Here is a 19593-nt window from a genome sequence, read left to right on the forward strand (position 1 = left end):
GTGACAGAATATATAAATGCTACTTCGGGCAGCAAAATTACAGTTTGAGCAGGCAGCGAATCCTACCACACACACACACACCTTGATCTAAATTGTGGAAGAATCCCCAACCATTCTCAAAACCCTACAGAAAGCGAGTGTGAGAATTTTGCCACAGAACCCACATTAAGAGCCAGCCAAGAAATGACATATACCTGTCCTTAGAAAGAAGCGTATATTGGTTCCTTGAGAAAGTTAATAATGGAGGGTCTCTTGTCATATTACGCGAACCTTATTTTACTCGTGCCATGATCTACAGTAATAAACCACAGGAAATGTTCACATTGACACACAGCCATTCACACCTCCTGCCTCCCCCTTCCTCTTCGCCTTGCACAATCCGGCCTCCTTCCTTTATAGTTTCTTAGAAAGCATTAAAGTGTGCTGATGTGCCTTGAATGAAGATGGTTGTCTTAGCTGGGTGCTGCTCTGCCCCCTTCAGGGCAGATGGGGAATTAACATAAATGCACATTGCAAAGTCCTTACTACAGCAAATCCAAACCTAGTGATCTCAGGATGTTTTGGACTACAAATCACATCAGTCCCAGCTAGCATAGGCATATTGTCTTGGGACTGACAGCAGGTGTAGTCTGGAGGCCCCTGGGCTGGGGACCCCCCCTCCACTTACCTGCCTATTCTGCAACACAATACTGTTGAAAATAGGAACACAGTCATAACACCCCAAACCTAATCACCGTCCAACTCTCGCCCTCTCCGCTTACAAGATTCTGCTCTGTCCAAAATCGGCTGCATTTACTCTGAATTCACAAAGCCATAGAAATGTAGAGTTGGAACAGGCTGGCCCACCCATATGGCAAGGCGAGTCTTGGGTGGCAGGATCCATAAGGGCGGCAAATGGAATGTATCGCACGCTGCTGTGTTCTGCTTGGAGGCTGGATCTGCACCCTGTTTGGCAGCCTCCCCGCAATGTTGCCTGTTGGAGAATAGGAGGCGCTGGTGGTCTCCCACCCCTGGGAAGGGAATGGTGGGGGCTGGCTTCTGGGGTAAGGTTACCAGACGTCCCCGTTCCCCGGGGACAGTCCCCGGATTTACAAATCAGTCCCCTGGCAAAATCCTATCAAAGTTGAAAAGTGTCCCCGGATTCATTGAAAAAAATCTGGTAACCTTATTCTGGAGTCCCCTGGACTCCACACCCACCCGGCCTAATTCAGAGTGGGCCCCTTCCCCTCCCCCAGCAGCAGCTTTTGATTCCCAGTTCAGCCGTTGGATAATATTGATTTGATTCCCTGTGTTGTTCCCAGTGCTAAACTTCACTCACCCTTCTTCCCTGGAGGGGAAAACAAGAAAACAAGCTTGCTCCATCTTCCATGGGACAGACCTTTATATATATTTGAAGATGTTAACATATCTCCTCCCAGTCTCCTTTTTACCAGGCTAAACATATCCAGTTCCCTCAACCATTCTTCATACAGCTTGGTTTCGAGACCCTTGGTCATCTTGGTCGCCCTCCTCTGCCCACACTCCAGCTTGTCGATATCCATCTTAAATTGTGGTGCCCAGAACTGAACACAGCACTCCAGGTGTGGTCTGACCAAGGCAGAATAGAGTGATACTATGGCATGGACGGGACGCAGGTGGTGCTGTGGGTTAAACCACAGCGCCTAGGACTTGCCGATCAGAAGGTTGGCAGTTCGAATCCCCACGACGGGGTGAGCTCCCGTTGCTCGGTCCCTGCTCCTGCCAACCTAGCAGTTCGAAAGCACATCAAAGTGCAAGTAGATAAATAGGCACCACTCCGGCGGGAAAGTAAACTGCGTTTCCGTGCACTGCTCTGGTTTGCCAGAAGCGGCTTAGTCATGCTGGCCACATGACCCAGAAAACTGCAGACAAACGCCGGCTCCCTCGACCAGTAAAGCAAGATGTCACCGTAACCCCAGAGTCGGCCACGACTGGACCTAACAGTCAGGGGTCCCTTTACCTTTATGACATAGACACTAGACTTCTGTGGATGCAGCCGAGAATAGTATTTCCCTTTTTTGCTGCTGCATCACACTGCGGACTCATGTTCAGCTTCTGGTCTACTAAGACTTCTAGATCCTCCTCACTTGGATTTTCACTAGATCCTTTTCACTTTGGAGTGTAGGAAGCTGCCGTATACATGGATTTCTGAAAAATAAGTAATGTCAGACTAACCTGATCTCGTTTTTTGACAGAATTACAAGCCTGGTAGATGAAGGGAACGCAGTGGATGTAGCCTACCTTGATTTCAGCAAGGCATTTGACAAGGTGCCCCATGATATTCTTGTAAAGAAGCAAAGGCTTTTCTGGGAAATGATTTATAATGAATTGAAAAAGGTATTTAAATATACCTTTGTGAAGAAACCAGAGGCCTTTCTCTTGGGCATGGTCGGCCAATTGGTGTTAAAAAAGGATAGAACTTTCTTTATGTATGCTACAACAGCAGCAAGAATACTCATCGCAAAGTATTGGAAGATGCAAGATCTACCCACTCTGGAAGAATGGCAGACGAAATTGATTGACTTTATGGGATTGGCAGAATTGACTGGCAGAATCCGCGACCAGGGAGAAGAATCGGCAGAAGAAGAATGGAAGAAATTTAAAGACTATTTGCAAAAATATTGTAATATTAAGGAATATTGAGTGATGTTGGATCGAAATTAAGGGGTTATCAGCTGTAATGGTATAAAAGAATATGAAAAAATAGTTTGTTTGTTTTTTGTATATAAGTAAAAGTATAAGTTACAATAATTTAAGAAGATGGATAGAAATCAAGGCTTTTAGCTGTAATGCTATGAGATAAGGATTTGCTGGATGAACAATTTGAACTGGAATACAAGAAGGGGAGGCATGAGGAGGTCAGGGAAATATGTTATTGAAAAATAAGTTATGAAATTTATGTGTTTTTAATATTTTTTCTTTTTAATTTTTCCTTTTTTTCTTTGTTTGTATAAAATGGAAAATCTTAATAAATATCTTCTTAAAAAAAAAAGATATTCTTGTAAAGAAGCTGGTAAAATGCGGTCTTGACTATGCTACCACTCAGTGGATTTGTAACTGGCTGACTGACCGAACCCAAAGGGTGCTCATCAATGGTTCCTCTTCATCCTGGAGAAGAGTGACTAGTGGGGTGCCACAGGGTTCTGTCTTGGGCCCGGTCTTATTCAACATCTTTATCAACGACTTGGATGATGGACTCAAGGGCATCCTGATCAAATTTGCAGATGACACCAAACTGGGAGGGGTGGCTAACACCCCAGAGGACAGGATCACACTTCAAAACGACCTTGACAGATTAGAGAACTGGGCCAAAACAAACAAGATGAATTTTAACAGGGAGAAATGTAAAGTATTGCACTTGGCAAAAAAAATGAGAGGCACAAATACAAGATGGGTGACACCTGGCTTGAGAGCAGTACATGTGAAAAGGATCTAGGAGTCTTGGTGGACCACAAACTTGACATGAGCCAACAGTGTGACGCGGCAGCTAAAAAAGCCAATGCAATTCTGGGCTGCATCAATAGGAGTATAGAATCTAGATCAAGGGAAGTAATAGTGCCACTGTATTCTGCTCTGGTCAGACCTCACCTGGAGTACTGTGTCCAGTTCTGGGCACCACAGTTCAAGAAGGACACTGACAAACTGGAACGTGTCCAGAGGAGGGCAACCAAAATGGTCAAAGGCCTGGAAACGATGCCTTATGAGGAACGGCTAAGGGAGCTGGGCATGTTTAGCCTGGAGAAGAGGAGGTTAAGGGATGATATGATAGCCATGTTCAAATATATAAAAGGATGTCACATAGAGGAGGGAGAAAGGTTGTTTTCTGCTGCTGCAGAGAAGCGGACACGGAGCAATGGATCCAAACTACAAGAAAGAAGATTCCACCTAAACATTAGGAAGAACTTCCTGACAGTAAGAGCTGTTTGACAGTGGAATTTGCTGCCAAGGAGTGTGGTGGAGTCTCCTTCTTTGGAGGTCTTTAAGCAGAGGCTTGACAACCATATGTCAGGAGTGCTCTGATGGGGTTTCCTGCTTGGCAGGGGGTTGGACTCGATGGCCCTTGTGGTCTCTTCCAACTCTATGATTCTATACCGACTCAGACCAGGGGTCCATCATCTAGCTCAGTGTGGTCAACACATGAAAGTATCACTCAGCGCACAGTATCCCTGAATTGCAGGGGTTTGGACCAGACGGTCCTTTTGGCTCCCCACCAAGCCTACGACCGGTTCCATAGAAACCCTTTCCAGAGCCACAGCTATAAAACATTGTCTTTTCAAAAACGTCGCACAACCAGTGTTTGCTATTCTTGTTCAAATCCCTCGCTCACACTGTCTTGCTAGGAATGCATCTTGTATCTTTAAAGATAAGAGCCTGGCTGGATCAGGCCAATGGCCCGCCTAAGCCTGAATCCTGTTCTCACAGAGTAGAGCCCTTGTGGCTAGCAGCCATCGACAGCCTTATTTCCCTCTAGGAATATGTCCAGTCCTCCTCTGAAGCCAGCCAACTTGGTGGTCATCACTGCCTCCTGCAGGAGCGAGTTCCACAGGTTAACACTGTGATCTGCCTGAAGAGGGACTTTCTTTTATCCGCCCAACACTCGTCAGCATTATTAGCTGTGCGACGCGGTTCCGACATGCCAATATTTGATTTAGTCGCTTGCTTCTTAACGCGGCCTTCATTCGTGTCATTAAACGTTAATAAAGGACCCACGGCCTAGGACCCACGTACCTACAGGACTGCCTCTCCTGGTACGCCCCACGGAGGACCTTAAGGTCCATAAATGACAACATTTTGGAGGTCCCAAGTCACAAGGAGGTTAGATTGGTCTCAACTAGGGCCAGAGCCTTTTCAGCACTGGCCCCGACTTGGTAGAACGCTCTGTCCCAAGAGACCAGGGCCCTGTGGGACTTGACATCTTTCCACAGGGCCTGCAAGACAGAGCTGTTCCACCTGGCCTTTGGTTTGGACTCAGTCTGACCCTTACGTTTCCCTCCCCTTATGGTCTTGATCTATCGGCTGCTTTTAAAATGAGGCTGCATTTTAAATTGCATTTTAACCTGTATTTTAAATTGGGATTTTCCCCCCTTCCTGTATTATGTTTTTATTGTGATTTTATTGGTGTTAGCCGTCCTGAGCCCGGCTCTGGCCGGGGAGGGCAGGGTATAAATAAAATTAATTATTATTATTATTATCATGTTGTTGTTGTTGTTGAGTCATTTGGTCACGTCCACCTCTTCGTGGCCCCCTGGACCAGAGCACACCAGGCACTCCTGTCTTCCACTGCTTCCTGCAGTTTGGTCAAACTCAGGCTGGTCGCTTCGAGAACACTATCCAACCATCTCGTCCTCTGTTGTCCCCTTCTCCTTGTACCCTCCATCTTTCCCAACATCAGGGGCTTTTCCAGGGAGTCTTCTCTTCTCATGAGGTGGCCAAAGTCTTGGAGCCTCAGCTTCAGGATCTGTCCTTCCAGTGAGCACTCAGGGCTGATTTCCTTCCGAATGGAGAGGTTTGATCTTCTTGCAGTCCATGGGACTCTCAAGAGTCTCCTCCAGCACCAGAATTCAAAAGCATCCATTCTTCGGCGATCAGCCTTCTTTATGGTCCAGCTCTCACTTCCATACATCACTACTGGGAAAATTATTATTATTATTAAAGGCAAATCTGCAAAAGGCCAAAGTGGGGAGGGGGGTCAGGGAGGTGGGGCTGCATGGGCACACCCCGGCACATGTGCACAAGCACACTCACGCCCTCCCTGCCTCCACTCCACCCCTGGCTAGAGGGAGGTCAGACTCTCCTCTCTGGGTTGAGTGACCTGGAAGTTTGGCCCACGAGGGACGGAGGGAGGAGGAGCAACTCAGCAAGGGAGCAAAAGAGGGGCAGGCGCTGAGTTCGACAGGAGACCCAAAACGTCTCCACAAAGGCAGGCCTCCCCAAGAATCAGTGAGTCTTTGGGGTGACGGGTGGATGGAGGGGAAGGGCTTTGGGCATGGAAGGGAGTGAGCGGCGGCGGGGTTCTCTGGTCTGCTTGTTTCAGGGGAAGGGCTTAAGGTTAAAGGCTGGGATCTCAAGTAAGTGCCACGTCAGGGGATCGCTTTGGGGCACCCTTGGGCATGCCTCACACCCAATCTCACTCCCTCCTCCCCTCCCACCTTAATCAGCCTTCCCCATCCTGGTGCCCCCCATATGTCTATCTGTTTGTACCCCACCTTTTCCTCCAAGGAGCTCAAGGTTCTCCTCCTTACCATTTGATCCTCACAACAGTCCCATGAAGTAGGCTAGGCTGAGCGAGAGGGTGACCGGTCCCCAAGGTCTCTCTGTGTTTCATGGCTGAGTGGGGGAATTTGAACCCTGATCTTTCCCAGGTCCTAGTTCAAAAGTCTAACCCAGGAGTCAGCAAACTTTTTCAACAGGGGGCCGGTCCACTGTCCCTCAGACCTTGTGGGGGGTCGGACTATACTTTTTTGGGGGAAATAAACGAATTCCTATGCCCCACAAATAACCCAGAGATGCATTTTAAATAAAAGCACACATTCTACTCACGTAAAAACACCAGGCAGGCCCCACAAATAACCCAGAGATGCATTTTAAATAAAAGGACACATTCTACTCATGTAAAAACATACTGATTCCCGGACCGTCCGCAGGCCGGATTGAGAAGGCGATTGGGCCATATCCAGCCCCTGGGCCTTAGTTTGCCTACCCATGGTCTAACCACTGCACCACACTGTCTCTTGCTGTTTTAGGCTACAGCTCCCGCCAGCTGATCTAATTCCTGTCTGGCCAGACTTCACCTACAACTTCTGGAATGGCCTTTGCCACTTTTGTGTTGGGGTGTGGGGATCCTGGTGCGAGGGAAAATAAAAACCACTTTGAGCTGGCAAATGAAGGGTTTTTATTTTTTATTCATAAGATAACTTTTACCTCCACCTTTGTGAAATCAGGTTGCAGGAGGTGGGCAGGCCCCGCAAGGAGAGAGCCTCAAAGTTCAGGAAACACCAGAGGCAGAGTCTGGAAGGTCATGGTGTAAAAACTTGGGACCCCTCTCCCCCCAAATAAGGGGTAATTTCTGGGGACTCAGATCCAGAACTCCTGAACTTCCTGCCTGATTGGGAGCAGGTCCCAGCTGGTTAAAGGTGCCTTAAATATCAGGATTCCTGGGTTCCCCCAAAAGGAAATCGGATTTATGGGGGTTCAATTGGCAAGGCCAAGATCCAGGACTCTTGAGTTTTGCCGGGAGGAGGAGTGAATATATGTATTTGAGGCTACGGAGCTGAATTCCTGACTCACCACACACAGGAGCTAATATTTAACCTGCTCTTTGTGTGTGTGTGTGTGAGAGAGAGAGAGAGAGTGCGTTCATTGGAGGAGAATGTTAGCCCCAGAGAAGCCGGGGGCTGCCCCAAAGAGAGAGGCAGGCTGGTGTAGTGGCTACAGCACTGGACTGGGACCAAAGAGACCAGGGTTCAAATCCTCCCACTCAGCCATGAAACACTCTGTAATTTGGGGTTTTTAGATGGGTGTGGGTGGCAGAGAGCTCTGTACACCACCTTGAGGTCCTTGGAGGAAAAAGTGGGATACAAATAGAATAATAAGCAAAATAAACTTTCTTCTTGTTATGTACTGAGTTGAATAGGATCCAAACTGCAGCAGTCTGATTGGTCCTAGAACAATAGGATCCAAAAGGCAGCAGTCTGATTGGTCCTAGAACAATAGGATTCAGAATGCAGCAGTCTGGTTGGTCCTAGAACAATGCAGCAGTATGATTGGTTGGCAGGAACCACCCAATCATGCTCCAGATAGCAGTGAATCCACAACCTGATTGGCTTACAGTAGAATTCCGGAATTAGCCAATCATGTGCAGCCCATTGTGTAAATAATGTATATAAAGCAGATACTTTGAGGGGACTTTCATTCATTCCTCCTCACCACTATGAGCTGAATAAAGAGCATGAAATCACTTTGCGACTCTGAGTATATTTCACTGGCGACGAGGATGGGATCCCGCTGAGCTGACTGCCACACACAGCACCGCAGCACCGCCACCTGCCGCACCGCTGCCTCGCACCGTGTATCCAGGCTTCAGCTCCGGGACCCAAGGAACTCAGAATGGCAACCGACAGCAGCTTCTCGCCATTCAACCCAGCATCTGGAGACTGGGAAGCGTACGCCTCCCGTTTCACCTTCCTCCTAGAAGCCAAAGGGGTCACCGATGAAGAAGACGCCAAGAAGAGGGCAATATTCTTCAGCGTCTGCGGAGAGGAGACGTTTGAAATCGCCCGGGCTCTCCTTGCGCCTGAAGACGTGGCTACGGTTCCATACAAAACAATAATGGAACAGCTGAAGGGGCACTTTTCGCCACAGCCCTCAGTGGTGGCTCGTCGAAATGCCTTCTACGCAAAGCGGCAAGCCCCTGGGGAAACCATAACTGGGTTTGTGACCTCTCTCCGCCAAGCTGCCCGGTTCTGCAACTTCTCAGAGCTGGAGAACATGCTTCGTGATCGCCTCGTCGGTGGCCTGAAGGATGAGAAGCTGCAACGACGCCTCTACGCTAAGAAGGACCTAACGTTCCAGGTCGCTCTGGAGGAGGCCCTGGCAACGGAAGCTGCCGAGAGGTCGACGCAAGAGGCACGGCCGACCCAGCCGTCCCAACCGAGGGTCCACCACAAAGACCTCACCGACGACTCAGGATCTGACAAGGAGGAGGTGCACCAAGTACAGCAGCGCACTCAAGCAGCCCACATACCACAGCTGCCTCGACGAGGAGGAGGGAACTGCGCAAGCTGCGGGGAAAGTCACGAGAGGAGGACCTGCCGTTTCCGCAACGCAGAGTGCAGGCAGTGCAGAAAATTGGGACACATCGCTCGGGTGTGTCGAGCTCGGCCCACCCGACGCCAGGCATCAGATGACCAATCCAAGAGCCCCAGGTCCCGGGGCCCAACACACCAAGGCAACTCGACGGAGCTCACGGACTTCCAGGTATACCAGTTGCCCCACCCCAACGTAGAGAAAATTTATGTAGAGGTACAGATAGAGGGGGCCCCATGCCGCATGGAGCTTGACACGGGTTCAACTCTATCCATAATCTCGGCAAGGACCTTAAGGAAACTGTGTCCTACTGGGGGTCCCAAACTCAGGCCGGCCCCATTCACCCTCCGGGACTTCCAGAAACGTAAGGTCCCCACAATGGGGGTGGGGACCTTCAGGGTGCAATACCGAGGGCGGACGCGGCAACTGGACTTGCTTGTGGTCAAGGGCCCCTACATTAGCTTACTGGGATTGGCATGGTTTGGACCACTGGGGCTAGCCGTCACCGGGGTGAACCACACAAGCTTACAAGTGGACGTGGATGCCATATGCAAGGAATTTCCGGGGGTTTTCGATGGGAAATTGGGACAGTATACGGGCCCCCCCATTGCTCTACAGCTTGACCCCACAGTACGACCAGTCAGGCTCAAGGCCCGCCGGGTCCCGTTCGCTCTGAAACCCCGTATAGACGAGGAATTGGACCGACTCGTGGAGCAAGGAGTGCTGGAGCCGGTGCCTAATGCCCCCTGGGAAACCCCAATCGTCACACCCGTCAAGCCTAATGGTTCAGTCCGCATCTGCGCAGACTACAAATGTACCATAAACAAGGCCCTCACGGCCCATGCATACCCAGTGCCAGTGGTCAGCCATGTCCTTGCCACCCTGGCTGGGTCGAAAATTTTTGGCAAGCTGGACTTGGCCCAAGCATATCAACAGCTGCCAGTAGATGAGGCCACAGCAGAGGCACAGACGATTGTGACGCACAGAGGAGCGTTCAGGGTAAAGCGGCTGCAATTCGGTGTCAGCGTGGCACCAGGCATATTCCAGAATCTAATGGACTCTCTCCTTAAAGGGATTCCTGGTGTCACCCCCTTCTTCGATGATGTGTTGATTGCCGGGCCCACACCAGAGGAGTTTGAGGACCGCCTCCGCACCGTTCTGCACCGTTTCCAGACGGCGGGTCTCAAGGTGAAGCGGGAAAAATGTCTACTAGGAGTGCCTCAGGTGGACTTTCTGGGATTTATGGTGGACGCAGAAGGGGTCCACCCGACTGGGGACAAGGTACGGGCCATTTGTGATGCCCCAGCGCCCAAGAACAAGACTGAACTTCAGGCCTTCTTGGGACTATTGAACTTTTACCATTCCTTCCTTCCCCACAAGGCGGCGGTAGCGGAGCCCCTACACAGACTCCTGGACAAGCGGGCCCCTTGGGTGTGGGGCCAGCGCCAGGAGGCCGCATTCCAGGCAGTCAAGGACTTGCTGGTCTCAAACTCGGTCTTGGCACACTTCGACGAGAGGCTGCCAGTGGTGCTAGCATGCGACGCCTCGCCCTATGGCATTGGCGCTGTCCTGGGACACCAACTCCCGGATGGAAGAGAGGTACCGGTGGCATACTTTTCCCAGACACTCAACGCAACCGAGCGGAACTACTCGCAAATCGACAAGGAGGGTCTGGCAATAGTGAAGGGAGTAAAAAAATTCCATGATTTCTTGTACGGGCGGCCCTTCACCGTGGTGACTGACCACAAGCCGTTGCTTGGCTTGTTTGCCCCCGAAAAGCAGACCCCCCAAGTGCTGTCTCCTCGCGTCCTCAGGTGGTCAATTTTCCTTGCCAGCTACCAGTATGCACTGATTCACCGCCCTGGGAAGGCGATGGGCCATGCAGATGCCCTCAGCAGGCTACCACTACCGGAAACAGGGCCTGACCCAGCACCTGCACAAGAGGTTATGAGCCTGGAGCTGCTTCCTGACCGCCCCATTCAGGCACAAGAAGTTGCACACCATTCCAAGAAAGATAGGGTCATCTCCCGGGTCCTGGACTGGGTGTGGAGGGGATGGCCCAGCAGCAGCCCCGGGCCAGAATTCGCCGGCTACACAACCCGCAAACATGAACTGTCGGCCCACAAGGGGTGCCTGTTATGGGGAAGCAGGGTCATTGTTCCCCAGCCCCTCCGCAAAAGGGTCCTCACAGCCCTACACGAGACACACCCAGGGGTAGTAAGAATGAAGGCCCTTGCCAGGAGTTATGTGTGGTGGCCGGGGATCGACGGAGAGATAGAGGCCTGGGTCAAACACTGCCAGGCCTGCCAAGAATCCCGCCCAGATCCCCCAAGGGCCCCAGTCCAGTCCTGGGAGTCCGCCCGAGCACCATGGTCACGCCTGCATGTGGACTTCGCTGGCCCCTTTCAGGGGAAAACATTCTTCATAGTGGTGGACTCCTACACCAAATGGCTGGAAGTCGCACTGGTACCATCCACTTCTACGTCCGCAGCCATCCGGGTACTACGCAGGCTGTTTGCAACCCACGGGCTCCCTGACACTCTCGTCTCAGACAACGGGACTGCATTTACGTCAGGAGAATTCCAAACCTTCACAGCGCAGAACGCCATCCGCCACATCCGTTCGGCGCCATTCCACCCTGCCACCAATGGCCAAGCAGAACGCATGGTGCGGACCACCAAGGACACCCTTCGCCGCATGACGCAAGGGGATTGGGAGTACCGCCTTGCCACATTCCTTCTAGCACAGCACAGCACCCCCAGCTCAACGACTGGCCGGAGCCCCGCTGAACTACTAATGGGTCGGCGCCTTGCAATCAGATTGGACCGCCTTCACCCCGATAGAGCTCAGGATGAGGTAGTGGTGGGGGAAGGCAGGAACCCCCGGACCTTCGAGGCCCAGGACCCAGTGTATGCAAAGAATTTTGGGGCAGGCCCTGCATGGATACCCGCCACAGTCACCAGGGTCACTGGCCCCCTGTCGTACGAGGTGCTAACAGATGGGGGGCAATGCTGGCGCCGCCACTGCGACCAGATACGGCGACGATTCCCGGGAGAAAACCAGGAGGAGGAGGACAGGTCAGGGAACAGTGGGGCAGTGAGGCCCATAGAGCAGCAGGGGCAAGCAGGAGAGGCAGAATCAGTAAATACAGAGGGGACCCGTGAGGCCGAAAGGACACCGGAACCAGAACCACGACTGAGCGAGCCGGTTGCGCCAGACCATACAGCCCCATCACAGCCAGCATCCTTGGAACACGAGCCAGAACCTGAACCCCGGACCAGGGAACACCCCAGGCCGCAACGCACACGTAGGCCGCCGGCGTACCTCGAGGACTATGAATGCGACCTCCCGGGCAGGACTGGAACTTAGAGGGGAGGGGTGTTATGTACTGAGTTGAATAGGATCCAAACTGCAGCAGTCTGATTGGTCCTAGAACAATAGGATCCAAAAGGCAGCAGTCTGATTGGTCCTAGAACAATAGGATTCAGAATGCAGCAGTCTGGTTGGTCCTAGAACAATGCAGCAGTATGATTGGTTGGCAGGAACCACCCAATCATGCTCCAGATAGCAGTGAATCCACAACCTGATTGGCTTACAGTAGAATTCCGGAATTAGCCAATCATGTGCAGCCCATTGTGTAAATAATGTATATAAAGCAGATACTTTGAGGGGACTTTCATTCATTCCTCCTCACCACTATGAGCTGAATAAAGAGCATGAAATCACTTTGCGACTCTGAGTATATTTCACTTCTCTTCTCATTGCTCCTGTTCTTCCATTTCCCTTCCTCCAAGGCAGGTCATTCTGGGTATAGGAAGGGATGACTATGGAGGGGGGGGGGTGTTAGGGGCAGCCAGAAGCAGCCATAGTGGCGAATATGGCTGCAGTTCAGAGGCAGAGAGCATCCGCTTGGCATGCAGAAGGTTTCAGGTTCAACCCCTGACGGCATCTCCAGGTAGGACTGGGAGAAATAACCTGTCTGATAGGTATCTCTGCTGCCACTCAGTGTAGACAGTACTGAGCTCGGTGGACCAAAGGCAGCTCCCGTTGTTCAGTGAGGAGTAGCATCTTGGCTTTATTTTAAGGAAAGAACCACTGTTCAGCAACAGAGCCTTGCATACATAACGTCCCATGTTCAATTTCCAATGGTATCTCTAGGTAGGACTTGGGGGCGGGGGGGGACTCCCCCTGCCTGAAACCCTGCCAGTCGGTGTAGGTGGTATTGAGCTGGATGGAGCATCCCTCACCAATAGATGTATATGTGTGTGTGTTGCTGGCATCCGTCTGTCTCCGCAGACAATGGAGAAGCGCTCCTTTGGGGGGCGAAGTCAAACTGTTGAAAGGTTATACAGTGGTACCTCAGGTTAAGTACTTAATTCGTTCCGGAGGTCCGTACTTAACCTGAAACTGTTCTTAACCAGTACGTTTCCGAGCACAATTCAAAGTATTGGTGCTGACCTTTAAAGCCCTAAACAGCCTCGGTCCTGTATATCTGAAGGAGCATCTCCACCCCCATCATTCTGCCCGGACGCTGAGGTCCAGCTCCGAGGGCCTTCTGGCGGTTCCCTCATTGCGAGAAGCCAAGTTACAGGGAACCAGGCAGAGGGCCTTCTCGGTGGTGGCGCCCTCCCTGTGGAACGCCCTCCCACCAGATGTCAAAGAGAAGAACAACTACCAGACTTTTAGAAGACATCTGAAGGCAGCCCTGTTCAGGGAAGCTTTTAATGTTTGATGTATTAGAGTATTTTAATATTTTTTTTGGAAGCCGCCCAGAGTGGCTGCGGAAGCCAAGCCAGATGGGCGGGGTACAAATAATAAATTATTATTATTAATTATTATTATTATTATTAATTACCTAAGGCACCACTTTAGCTAATGGGGCCTCCCACCGCTGCTGCGCCACCGGAGCACGATTTCTGTTCTCATCCTGAAGCAAAGTTCTTAACCTGAAGCACTATTTCTGGGCTAGTGGAGTCTGTAACCTGAAGCGTATGTAACCTGAAGTGTATGTAACCCGAGGTACCACTGTAATGCCTGCTGTGGCTGCAGAGACTGATACGGGAGAGACGTGTCTTGTTGCAGCCGGGGCAGATGAAGGCGTCCGGCTGCACTGCTGCAGATGCCCCATGCTGTCTCTTCTCCCTTCGCTCCTCCCAGTGGTCATTCCTCCTCCGGTCACTGCTGTGGCTGCATAACCCAGCTGCCTGTCTCCAGGCCCTGCGGTCGCCTGCAAGGGATTCCCACACCGCAGGAGCTGATGCACCCAGCCTTTCTGTTCTAATGAAATAAGCAAATTTGACCCTGGCCCCGAGAACGGAGGAAGTGGTACGTGCACGACAGGTACCTCCGCCAGGCCAGCTGGGTGGGCTGCCTGCCTGTGCAGGGCCTGATAAGAGTCCCCGAGGCAGTGTCCCCGATAATAAGGCCCCATTGGTTAGTCACGTCTGCAAAACCACCCATTTCCCCCCACGTAGCTTGGAGGGATAGATGGCATGTTGGCAGTGATAATCCTGATAAGCGGCGGGTGGGGTTGGCGGAAATCTCGTTTCACGTTCTTGGAAGCTTCCAAACATCTGCCTCTCCGCAGGGCGGGAACCGCGCAAAACCGGACGGCATGGATTTCTGGAGATCCCGGCTGCGGGACGCGGTAAGGCTGCGATATTGGCCACCCGGCAGGGTCTGTGGGCCGTGGCCTCCGTCCTGACTCCCCCTCTTTACTGACTCCCCATTTCCTTCCTCCTCACCCCACTGCCAGAGGAACAAGAAGCTGCCTCGCCGATCCTACTCCATCTACCGCAAGATGCCCGAGGGCGACGGAGACCCCGAAGGACTGCAGATGAAGGTGGTGGAGGCTGAGGGGCCCGGAGCCGCCCATGGCAGAGAGAAGGCAGGAGATGTGGCACAGTGCCCGTGGAAGGATCGTTGGAAAGCCGTGGTCTGCCTGGTGCTCGTGGGACTCCTGGTCTTCATTGTGGGTGAGAGGAATCGGATCTGGACCCGGGGCTGGGCTCTGCCTGGGCTTCCCTTGTGCAGAGACTCTGTGCCCCTATTGCGATCATAAGGATTTGTTATATAAATATAAATAGCAAAATATTAGGAATTATATAGTGCCATCTGTGGGTGCTTTACACAAAAGGGCAGGTTCATCTCCCTGGGAGCCAAGCTTCTCATACAGTGGTACCTCGGGTTACAGCCGCTTCAGGTTACAGACTCTGCTAACCCAGAAATAGTACCTTGGGTTAAGAACTTGGCTTCAGGATGAGAACAGAAATCGTGCTCCGGCAGCAGCGGGAGGCCCCATTAGCTAAAGTGGTGCTTCAGGTTAAGGACAGTTTCAGGTTAAGAACGGACCTCCGGAACGAATTAAGTTCTTAACCCGAGGTACCACTGTATTTCACTGAAGAGTCAACAAGGCAGCTGCCTTATGCATTTCAAGCACATGGTACCCACAAAGAAGCCGGAATACTGTAATTTTACCCCAGACAGGGGTGCAGTTCCCAGCACCGTTAACAAACTACAGTTCCCAGGATCCTTTGGGGGAAGCCATGTGATTGAAAGGTTACTGGAAACCGTAAGAGAGGAGAGTTGCTCTTGTGTTCGAGTCCTGCTTGTGGGGGCATCTGGTTGGCCACTGTGAGAAAAAGGATGCTGGACTAAGTGGGCCACTAGCCTGATCTGTCAGGGCTCTTATGATGTTGTCACGGTCTGGTTCATGGGCGATCGAAGTCCCAGCTGGGGATGTCAGGACCGGGGGCAAGATGGCGGGGTGGGAGCAAGAACGGGGGTCCAGAAGCCAGGAGTCAGGAAGCCAAGGGTCCGAGGGTCAGGAAGCAAGGAGTCACGAAGTCAGGGGTCCGAGGATCAAGAAGCAGGGAGTCACGAAATCAGGGGTCCAAGGATCAAGAAACAGGGAGTCATGAAATCAGGGGTCCGAGGATCAAGAAGCAGGGAGTCACGAAATCAGGGGTCCGAGGATCAAGAAGCAGGGAGTCACGAAATCAGGGGTCCGAGGATCAAGAAGCAGGGAGTCACGAAATCAGGGGTCCGAGGATCAAGAAGCAGGGAGTCTAGAAGCCAAGGTTCAAGGATCGGGAAGCGAGAAGCCAAACGCAGCAAAGCAGGGAACGTGTTGCTGTGGCAAAGAGCCGAAGGCAAATGCTGACCTTATATCCCTTCCCGGCTCTTGCCACCAGGTGCTGTGAGTTACCAATCGGCCTCACCTGTGTGGCCGCGCCTTGCCTCTTCAAAACAAACTTAGGAAGGCCCCATTCCTGCAAAGTCCTATTGGTCACAGGGCCTGGCTCCTGCACGCACACCTGACAGATGTCCTTATGGTGTGTATGCATCCTGAATCATAAGAACACAAGGAGAGCCTGCTGGATCCGGCCATGGACCATCTGGTCCAGCATCCCTTTGTCACAGCAGCCACAGAGGCCAAGAGTCTTCTCCCCTCCTGCAGTTTCCAGCAACTCCTATTCAGAAGTATCTCTGCCTCCAACTCTGGAGGCAGAACATAACCATCCTGGCTAGGAGACAATGATGGTCCTCTCCTTCTCAGTGAATTTGTCTAATCCTCTTTGAGCGCTATTCTATCTGTTGGCCATCACTGCCTCCTGTGGGAGGGAGTTCCACAGATTAACCATGTGCTGCCCATCAGACCCACTGGGCCAGCCTTTCTCAAGCTGTGGGTCCCCAGATGTTGTTGAACTACAACTCCCATCACCCCTAGCTAGCCAGGCCAGAGCTCAGGGATGATGGGAGTTGTAGTCCAACAACATCTGGGAACCCACAGGTTGAGAACCGTTGCACTGGGCCATCTAGCCAGACACTGACTGGCAGCACCTCTGGAAGAAATCAGAGGGAGGACTTCCTATCATCTGGGGATTGAACCTGGGACCTTCTGCATGCCAAGCAGCCGCTCTACCAGAGGCTGAGCCACACAACCCTTCCTAAGAGGGTGTGGGGAGGTGAAGGAAGGAAGGCTATGCAACTCCTTCTCCCCCAAGGTCCAAGTGGTCTCTCTCCCTCTGACTCCTCCATAGACCCCACCCATGGTTGGGTAGCTCTGCCCACCCACCACAAATCCCTCTCTACCTGGCGGTGGCTCCAGATGGCCTTCTTCCCAATTGCGGCCTCCATGCTCTGAGCTCCACCCAGGTACAAATCCTGCCCACAGACTCCTCTCCTGGCCACTGAGCCCTTTGGACTCAGCTATTAGATAGGCATTCTGTTCCCTTCTGAGCCAAAAAGCCCACGTCCTGGCCTGATTGGACAGGTCTCTTCTCATATTCATATATCCTCCTTGCAGGTTTCCCCCTGGGGCATCTAGTCGGCCATTGTGAGAACAGGGTACTGGACTAGGTTGGTCCCCTTTGGGGGGGATTCCTAGAGAAAGAGCTCTCTCGCTGTCTCATAGGACTTAAACCCAGCAGGTTTAAGAAGAAGTCGGGGCAAAGGGAAGGAAGGCTTGATGCACGGTTAACCTATGGAACTTACAGCCACATGAAGCACTGCTGGCTTGGGTGCATTTTGAAGGGAAACAGCTGCAGTCATTTCTGGGGGTCAGCCACATTTACCTTTGCTCTGAATTTCTAGGCACAGGTCCCCGTCCAACTGCTTCCCCCCTTCCACTTTCCCCGCAGAAACCTGTTCTTTACAGCTCAATGGAGCAAACAGCAATTCACAGAAAACCGGAATTGCTGTTTGTTCCGAGTCAAAGAGTAGGTTTTCCTGGGGGGAAAGCAGTGGGAGGGGGGGAGCGGTTGGGCACAGAAAGGTAAGTGTGGATGAGTCCTAACATAGCCAGCTTCTAGTAAGGCCTCCGCGTATCCCTACATTTTAGGCTATGGGGAAACTTCCAGGTTTAAATTTGGGTGATCGGTGCACCTTTTCCCTGTGACCCTACTAACTCTCTGCTTTAAAGCCTGACTGCCCCCCTCTGTCCTCTGCTCTCCTCAGCCTTCCTCCTGGGGTACGTCTTGTCCCGAGGGTCTTCCTGCATGGTCTGCGGGGACTACCTGGCTGTGGTGAACGACGAGAGCCCCGCTGAGGCGGAAGACGGCCAGAGGGGAGCCCCGCTCTACTGGGCTGACTTGCGAGAGATGTTCCAGAAGTACCTGAATGAGGAGAAGATTGAAGGGACCATCAGGTGAGGTCCTTTCCCCTCACCCCAGAATTGTGGGAAGGACGTGGAATAAATTGATGGGGGTGTCGTAGGGCCACGGGACTCCAGGGACAACGGAGTTTCCATCAGAAACAGGAGCAGGAATTACCGTATTTTTTGCTCTATAAGACTCACTTTTTCCCTCCTAAAAAGTAAGGGGAAATGTGTGTGCGTCTTATGGAGCGAATGCAGGCTGCACAGCTGTCACAGAAGCCAGAACAGCAAGAGGGATTGCTGCTTTCACTGCACAGCGATCCTTCTTGCTGTTCTGGCTTCTGAGATTCAGAATATTTTTTTTCTTGTTTTCCTCCTCCAAAAACTAGGTGCGTCTTGTGGTCTGGTGCGTCTTATAGAGCGAAAAATACGGTACTGTACCACCATTTGCGCGTTTGCCCGAGTAGAAGATTGGAAACCATGCAGGCGAATACGAGTGACAGCCGCTATCGCTTTTTTTGTTGGTGGTGGTGGATGTTACGTAGATAATTATTTTCTGGGTTGTTTCCGACGTTTCCCTTCCACTGAAATGCTTTGAGGTTAATTGTGAATCACACAATTAATTACAGTGGTACCTTGGGTTAAGAACTTAATTCGTTTTGGAGGTCCATTCTTAACCTGAAACTGTTCTTAACCTGAGGTACCACTTTAGCACGATTTCTGTTCTCATCCTGAGGTAAAGTTCTTAACCCCAGGTACTATTTCTGGGTTAGCAGAGTCTGTAACCTGAAGCATCTGTAACCTGAAGTGTCTGTAACCCGAGGTACCACTGTACATTTTTTTCTGCCATAACATAGGTAAAGGTAAAGGACCCCTGGACGGTTAGGTCCAGTCAAAGGCGACTATGAGGTTGAGGCGCGCATCTCGCTTTTAGGTCAAAGGAGCCGGCGTTTGTCCACAGTCAGCTTTCCGGGTCATGTGGCCAGCAGGACTAAACCGCTTCTGGCGCAACGGGACACCGTGATGGAAAACGGAGCGCATGGAAACGCTGTTTGCCTTCCTGCCACAGCGGTGTCTATTTATCTACTTGCACTGGTGTGCTTTCAAACTGCTAGGTTGGCAGGAGCTGGGACAGAGCAACGGGAGCTCACCCCATCGCAGGGATTCGAACCGCTGACCTTCTGATCAGCAAACCCAAGAGGCTCAGTGGTTTGGAGCACAGCGCCATATAGCAAGCTGAATAACACAGTATTACACGCCACCTCAGTCTCTTGAGTTGTGAGACAATTGAGGGGTTCCTTCAAGCGCTTGGGGACGCGGGTGGCGCTGTGGGTAAAAGCCTCAGCGCCTATGGCTTGCCGATCGAAAGGTTGGCGGTTCGAATCCCCGCGGCGGAGTGCGCTCCCGTTGCTCGGTCCCTGCTCCTGCCAACCTAGCAGTTCGAAAGCACGTCAAAGTGCAAGTAGATAAATAGGGACCGCTTACTGGCGGGAAGGTAAACGGCGTTTCCGTGTGCTGCGCTGGCTCACCAGATGCAGCTTTGTCACGCTGGCCACGTGACCCGGAAGTGTCTCCAGACAGCGCTGGCCCCCGGCCTCTTAAGTGAGATGGGCGCACAACCCTAGAGTCTGCCAAGACTGGCCCGTACGGGCAGGGGTACCTTTACCTTTACT

General features: G+C 51.8%; 1 protein-coding gene across 1 annotated transcript in view; it reads left to right on the top strand.

Moving 5' to 3' along the window:
* The window catches only part of LOC310755061 (transferrin receptor protein 2-like), a gene marked incomplete at its 3' end in the record, with an annotated part of 34308 nt that extends 16337 nt beyond the window's left edge, over positions 1–17971 (top strand). The window contains exons 4-6 of the mRNA XM_083631740.1: positions 14411–14470; positions 14579–14798; positions 17782–17971. Of these exons, the coding sequence (XP_083487866.1) occupies positions 14411–14470; positions 14579–14798; positions 17782–17971 (470 nt within the window). The remainder of the gene's footprint in view (positions 1–14410; positions 14471–14578; positions 14799–17781) is intronic.
* Positions 17972–19593: the final 1622 nt, after the last annotated feature.

The sequence above is a fragment of the Podarcis filfolensis genome (assembly GCF_964270895.1).
Source record: "Podarcis filfolensis genome assembly, contig: HAP1_SCAFFOLD_123, whole genome shotgun sequence".
NCBI lineage: Eukaryota > Metazoa > Chordata > Lepidosauria > Squamata > Lacertidae > Podarcis > Podarcis filfolensis.